Source organism: Gossypium hirsutum, chromosome D02 (genome assembly GCF_007990345.1).
Source record: "Gossypium hirsutum isolate 1008001.06 chromosome D02, Gossypium_hirsutum_v2.1, whole genome shotgun sequence".
Taxonomy (NCBI): domain Eukaryota; kingdom Viridiplantae; phylum Streptophyta; class Magnoliopsida; order Malvales; family Malvaceae; genus Gossypium; species Gossypium hirsutum.
In genome coordinates this window covers 2,204,139-2,211,729 of record NC_053438.1, presented here as the reverse complement: position 1 = coordinate 2,211,729, position 7,591 = coordinate 2,204,139, and the positions used below count along the sequence as shown (strand labels likewise).

At 34.4% G+C, this 7,591-nt stretch overlaps 1 protein-coding gene across 1 annotated transcript; it reads left to right on the top strand.

Annotated features, from left to right (window-relative positions):
* Nucleotides 1–2,115: 2,115 nt before the first annotated feature.
* Nucleotides 2,116–6,830, top strand: LOC107934848 (wall-associated receptor kinase-like 1). Its single transcript, XM_016867359.2, has 4 exons — nucleotides 2,116–2,887; nucleotides 3,985–4,806; nucleotides 5,042–5,236; nucleotides 5,338–6,830. The coding sequence occupies exons 1-4, from the start codon at nucleotides 2,173–2,175 to the stop codon at nucleotides 6,534–6,536; spliced, it is 2,931 nt and encodes a 976-aa protein (XP_016722848.2). The 5' UTR covers nucleotides 2,116–2,172; the 3' UTR covers nucleotides 6,537–6,830.
* Nucleotides 6,831–7,591: the final 761 nt, after the last annotated feature.

Below are 7,591 nucleotides of genomic sequence, written 5' to 3'. Positions count from 1 at the left end.
CATCTTCTTTGGAGTAATGTGGACATGGACTTGTTTGCTTGACTTTTTGTTTTAGATGATACATGCATCATCATCAAATATAACAGAATATCCACTAGTCATTAGTTGTCCAACACTCAATAAATTGTATCATAAATCAAGAACAAATTGAACATTGTCCAAAAATTTTCCTTCTCTATGGTTAGTAAAAAATTTCACCGTCCCTTATCCTTCAACTTGCACCTCCCTTTTGTTTCCAAGTTGTACCTTTATCTTTTGTGACTTATCAAGCACCTTGAACAAGGATTTGGTGCCTGTAATATGATTTGAACAGCCGCTGTCCACAAACGACAAATCACTTGGCTTATGGTTAGCATCAATACAAGCCATAAAAAGCTTGTTTTCCTCATCACTTTTTGCTGCAAAGTTAATTTTTTGATCTTTATACCAGCAATCAACTTTTATATGCCCATATTTGTTGCAATGATAACATTTTATGCCATATTTTATGCTGTCCTGCTCATTGTATTGCCTCTGTCCATCATTCCTTCCTCTGTCTCTACGATAACTACGACCACGACCACCACGAAATCCTCCTATTCCTTGATCACTATTTGTTGAACAATCATTGTCGCCTTGATTTGTGAATGTCTCATTCACTTGAAATGCCTGCTCTTCGCTCTTTTCTGCTGATCTGTTGATTCTTGCCTTACGAGATTAAAGAGACCCCATCAGTTCATCAACGCAAAGAACTGACATATCTTTGTATTCTTCTATAGAAATCACAACATGATCAAATTTTGTGAAGAAATTTTGTCGTCAAGCTTCACAAAATTTTTGCTACAATTATCTCGTCAAAAATTTGTTCCCCGTAAGAGCGCAATTGGCTTACTATTATCCTTGTTCATGACAAAAAATCAGCAATGATTCACCATTCTTCGTCATCAAGGTTTCAAAATCACGTGGTAGTGATTGTAATTTCACCACTATAACCTTTGAATCAACTTGATACTTTTTTTGAAAAATTGACTGTACTTCACTCGATGTGGTTGCTGCAGCAATTCGTGAGAAAATAGTCATGAACTGCTTGTTGGATAATGAACAGTGTTTTAGCATCATTTTTCTTGGTTTCTTTCAATCTCTTTTCTTCTTCTTCATCAGGTTTAATTATGTCAACGAAACCGTACTCGACCAAGTCCCATAGCTCTTGTGATCTAAGCAATGTTTTCATATTGATGCTCCACCACTCATATTTCTCGCCATTGAAAATGGGTATGAGTGGTTGAGAGGAAGAAAAACCAGCTGATGCCATTCCAAGAACATATACTCTCTTCTCTCTTATTTCCCAAAGACCCAAAAATGTGTTTCCCTTAAATACCCAGTGGACCCAAACCTAACTTTCACTCAATTGCCTAAAAGATCGAACCATGCTCCGATGCCAAATTTGTTGAAGAAGGAAACGTGAAAAAGACAATTACAATATGCATCAAAGTTATTCTATTATTGATGAACATTGAATTAATTAAAAATAAAGCATAAATGCCTATATTTATAGGCTTACAAAGAAACTACCTTAACACAAAAATATCTGACAACTTATTCAATTAAATTGAAAATCTGGAACTAAAAAAGATTCTACCAAGATACTTGGTCAACTATAAACAACCCACTACTTTGAATTAATTCTCAACAGTATTTCTAAAGCCTTGAAGGAAATGTAGGTGATAACGGGAGGGGGAGACTAACTTAATATATATACATATAGGGTATTTTCATAAATATTTCGAGACGAATAGAGCGAGTTTGCTCCAAACTTGATACAACTTCATTAGTTTTTACAATTAATTTGGTCTAATGTACCTTGAATCTTTTTTTTTTTCTTCCAAAATCGACTCTGGGCCTACTCAAGGGCTAAAAGTCGTTGAAAATTAAATAGTAAAAAACAAAGCCTAGACAGCCAAGAGCCCAGAAATCGCTTCCAACCTTAAATTTGTACCTTGAATCCTTTTTTTTTTCTTCCAAAATCGACTCTGGGCCTACTCAAGGGCTAAAAGTCGTTGAAAATTAAATAGTAAAAAACAAAGCCTAGACAGCCAAGAGCCCAGAAATCGCTTCCAACCTTAAATTTGTTCTAGTTCAGTCTTTTATTGATTTGTTGACCCAGCTAAGTCATCACAAAGAACTGATGAGAGAATGGGCATTCGCATGGTGTTTTACTTCATCCTGCAGCTACCATGTCTCATACGACCAACATCACCGTTTGAAGCAGGTGAGACTCGTTGTAAAGAAACATGTGGGGCTGTTGCTATTCCTTACCCATTTGGAATCAAAACCGGATGCTATTACAATTCATGGTTCAGAGTAACTTGCAACAAAACTGTTAACGGGACAAAGCCTTTCATCACTCGCATCAATATGGAGCTCCTTCATTCACGTTGGTCATTCAGAGATAACGTTGTCACCGTCAACAATCCAGTGACTTATCTAAATTGCGATGATAAAGGAAACAATGGCACTACTTCTCCTTCAAGTGTCAACCTACAAGGCAGTCCATTTTTCTTCTCAAGTGAACACAATTCATTCGGATCAGTAGGTTGCGGTTATTTGGCCATGTTTTTTCGCAACAATCAAACTGATCCCATCGCTTTATGCCTACAACGAGGATGTGAGGAACCAATTTCTTCTAAATTAGCTGGCTGCCTTGCTACGGTTCCTGAAAACCTCGCTTCCTATACAACAGCCTTGAAGTCAATGACAGAGATCATAAGTCCCTGGGAAAAAGAATTCAGCAAGAGATGCACATCTGCTTTCATGTTAGGTTACTCTACTCAGTTATCAGAAATAAGCATTGACATGACGCATGTTCCGGCAACGCTGGAGTGGAATCCGGTCAATTGCGATTTGGAAGGTGACCATTTACTATCATCACTTTACTTTTGATTTATTAAATTAAGTATAAGTTTTTTTTATATTATTATATTTTTTTATGGTTTCAATTAGAGGTATTCATAGGCCGGACGGAGTTTGGGTTGGGTCCAAGTAAAAATTTAGGCCCTAAAATTTTGCCCAAGCCCAACTGAATAAAAATGTTAAAACTCAGGTTCGGCTATATTAATTTTTTATATAAATTTTAAATATAGATAATACATAAAAAGTATTAAAATATATATTTCCCAACAAATTGAAAATAAATTTTTAAAAATATATATACACTTAGATAACACTAGATGCAACTTAACAAATAAATACCACTAAAATAATAACAATATTCAAATAATAACAACAAATTAGTAATAACATAATAGTGAAATGGTAGTAAATAGGGAGAAAAAACAAGAAAATAGCATTAAAATAACAAAAAATAGTATATTCTTTTTTGTACTTTTGTGAATTTGGGCCGAGCCCGGTCCAAAAATACATTACCTAAGGCCTAGTATTTTTTTTAAACGGAACTTATTTTTTTGTCCAATCTCATTTTTTAGACTTATATTTTTACTCAAATTCTCTTATTTTTCGAGCCGGGCCACCCCCAAGAGTTTATGGTTTTGGAAATTTAAAATTTTAATACTTCAATTCATTTTCATGGTCACTTTGCACTCTTTGCCTAAATTAATAAATTTTATCATTCTTTTTTCCATTAATTGATGTGGTGATAGTAGTGGAAAATAAACATGTTTCTTATTCTTTTTTCCATTAATAAAATGATAAAACTTGAAGATTAATAGTTGTTTATTAGCAAATAAAAGAAAACACAAATAATATTATTTCTAGTTATATAATAACTAAACAAAATTCAAATGAGTCATAAATGATTTTTTTAAGAATATACAAATGAATTTAATAAAATTTATTCGAGTTCATTTTCATTAATAAATATGTACGATAAATACTACAGTATACCAGGCATGCTAATATGGATATAATACTTATTATTAACTAATTAATCGGTGTTTGTATAGGTGCTTCTTTTTAATTGATTAACTAATTATTTGCTCTTCCATGCAGCCTCACTATGCTCAATAGTAGAACCACATCATGTATTACCTTACAAAACAAGCTGTAATGAAAGATGTGGGAATGTTGATATTCCATTTCCATTTGGAATTAAAGCGGGCTGTTACAAGAGTAAATGGTTCAGAGTAACTTGCAACAAAACTGCTGATGGTGAGAAGCCTTTCATAAGTAGCATCAATATGCAACTTCTTAATGTTTCTTTTTACGAAGGCACAGTTCTCGTTAACAATTCAGTAATTTATTCCAACTGCCCTGGCAAAGATCGAGAAAATAATGAGGGTAGTGTTAACCTAACAGGCACCCCATTTTTCTTCTCACATATCTTCGACAGATTCATGTCCATAGGTTGCGGTAATTTGGCTACTTTTCTTCATAGTCCGACTAATGATCATCGTATTGGTGGCTGCAAGCTACCTCCTTGTGAGAATAATATGACTTCCATTGTTAGATGCGCTGTCAATATTCCGTCGGGTCTTAGTTCTTTTGTCGCAAATATCATACAGATTTATCCTAATAATGGCAGCAAGAGATCATGCACTTCAGCTTTCATTGTTGACACACGTTTTCTTGATTTCCCTGAGGCAAATTCTGACCACAATGACACAACAACCAATCGTAGTTGGACGCATGTTCCCACAACACTGCAATGGGGTAAAACAAAACGTGGGCTCTGTGAGTTGGGAGAAGAGTCTGGCACCCTTTGTAGCCCCGATGGCCGATATTGTTGGACAAGCTTGAGCCAAATGCATCTATGTGTTTGTACCTCGGATAACTATGCTGACTATGATTATCTTTCCACTGATGTATGCCAAGGTATCATATTAGTACAAGTCTTAGGCTTCATTCGGATAGGCACCATCACATGGCTTTTCTACTTTATGAAGCATTACTATCTTATAAAAAATATTTTGTTTTAAGGTGTGAAATTTTGTACAAAATAAAGGAAAATGAAACTTGATATCTATATTATAAATGTCCATTTTCTTTAATATTTCTTAATTAACATTTATTATATGGATCTAACTTTACTTCATTTCATAAATGATAGAGAAAGGTGAATGCGTGGATACGAAATATAAAAATTGTTTTATGCTTTGTTTGAATGCTGATGGCAACAATTGTTCGTCGTGTCCTGATGGATACAAATACTCGAGATTGGAACATCTGTGCAGGCCTGTTTTGGATTCATCAGAGTTTCCAACCAAAAAGTCCAAAAGATCTCAAAATTTGCCAGTCATTATAGGTACATGAACCTTAAAGCTCAAGTGATGCTAAATAGGTATATATATAATTTGAAATTTTATGTTTTGTTTGAATAAACCATATTTTTTTCATGCTAAATAGGTTGCAGCACTAGTATTGGGACAGTAGTTGTGCTAATTGGTACATGGCATATGCACAAACTAATAGAGAGAAGAAACAACATCAAGTTGAAGCAGAAATACTTTAAAAGAAATGGAGGCTTACTTCTGCAACAACAATTGTCCAATAATAAAGGTAATGTTGAGAAAATAAAGTTGTTTGCTTCAAACGAACTGGAAAAGGCAACAGATTATTATAACGAGAATCGAATCCTTGGTAGAGGCGGCCAAGGAACTGTGTTTAAAGGAATGTTAACGGATGGAAGCATTGTAGCAATTAAGAAGTCAAAAATGACAGAGGACAAGAAACTAGATGAAAATGAGCATAAACAGTTCATTAATGAGGTGATGATTTTATCACAAATTAACCATAGAAATGTGGTAAAGCTTTTAGGATGTTGCCTAGAGACAAAAGTGCCATTGCTGGTTTATGAGTTCGTCCCCAATGGAACACTCTCTCAACTCCTACATGTGCCAAGCGAAGAGTTCCCACTGACATGGGAAATGCGTTTACGAATTGCAATTGAAATTGCTAATGCATTATCCTATTTGCATTCAGCTGCTTCTGTTCCTATTTATCATCGAGACATCAAATCTAGCAACATACTTTTGGATGATAAATATAGAGCGAAAGTGTCGGATTTTGGAACTTCAAGATCTGTTGCACTTGAGCAAACTCATGTAACCACTCGAGTTCAGGGAACTTTCGGATACTTGGATCCTGAATATTTTCGATCAAGTCAATTTACAGAAAAGAGTGATGTTTATAGTTTTGGAGTTGTTCTTGTTGAACTTATATCAGGACAAAAACCCATCTCTTCATGTCAATCAGAGGAAGTGGTGAGAAGCTTGGCAAACTTTTTTCTACACTCAATGAAGGAGAATTCCTTACTCAACATTGTTGATCCACTGGTAATGAATGATAATGCAGAAGAAGAAATTGTAGCAGTTGCTAAGCTAGCAAAAAGATGCTTGAATCTGAATGGAAAGAGAAGACCTACAATGAAACAAGTTGCATTGGAGCTAGAGCGGATTAGATCTTCAGAAGAAGCTAATTTCGTTCAACAAATTGCAGATGAAGATTCTGACATGGATGAAATGATTGGAGCTTCGGGTTTTGCTTCCTTTTCAACGTCTGGTTCATATCTAAAAGATAGTGCAACTTTGTCAATAGATGCATAGTTGTAGTTTGTTAATTTCAAATACTCGTTAAACGTTGCTCACCTCATCCTCATCCTTACCATGTGGTCAAGGGTCCGATCCTCACTTATAAGAATGGATCACATTTCATGGCTAGTTGTTGAAGGTGGCTAACCATGCTGCTATTATGTTTTTGTTGAAGTGCATGCAGTCTATTTGCATGCTGCAGCTCGTGTGCATGCTGCATTAGCTAGTTTTTTGTTTTTTATTACATTGTAATTTAGTTTGGTTGAAAATGAACAAGGTGGATAACAGTTTGATGTGTTTAGTTGGTTAGTATGGTGTACAAGTAATGCTTTTGTAGTTTCAATGGTGATTTGTGGTGTTAGTTGAGTATTAGGTATGTAAACTCAACCTTTTATGAATGGTTTTCAAGTTAAATGAAAATCAGATCAGCTTGTTGCTTCATTTTTGCTCACTTTCTTCTGTTTTTCTTTCTTTGTCGTTTACCTATTCAAAGAGCACCCGTAACGAGAATGGATACCCTGGTTACGGCCACATACTTGTTAAACGTTTTTCCTTTGGTGTGTTTTTTCTGTAATTTCTCCTTGTAAACTTCAGCTCTTAAATACATACATAAGACTTATCTTTACTTCGGTTGATGTTCATCATACTCAGTAGAGAAGTATGATCGTAATTGTCTCATTTTTTGGTTACTTAATAAATTTTCTAATGATGTTCTTGTCCAGCATATGATGTATGAATTAGTCACAAGGGTTTGAAAAAAGGATAGTCTCTCATGGTTTGTAGTTTTGGCTTTCAAAATCTAACTGCTCTAGTCTTGATTTTACCCCAAATTCTAGGATGCTATAATAAAGAATCATATTTCTCTATTTATTTCTAAATATGTGTTTGACGTAAATTTATAATACAATTTCATTAACTGCTAATCATTTGATTTAGAAAATGTAAATCTTCTTATTTCTTTCGCATAATTTTTTTTTAAAAAAAATTGTGTTTTATTCGAATTTTATTTGGAAACATCCCTTGATTAAGATGGTAAAAAGAAGCTTTACAACGAATGCTTATGTGATTAT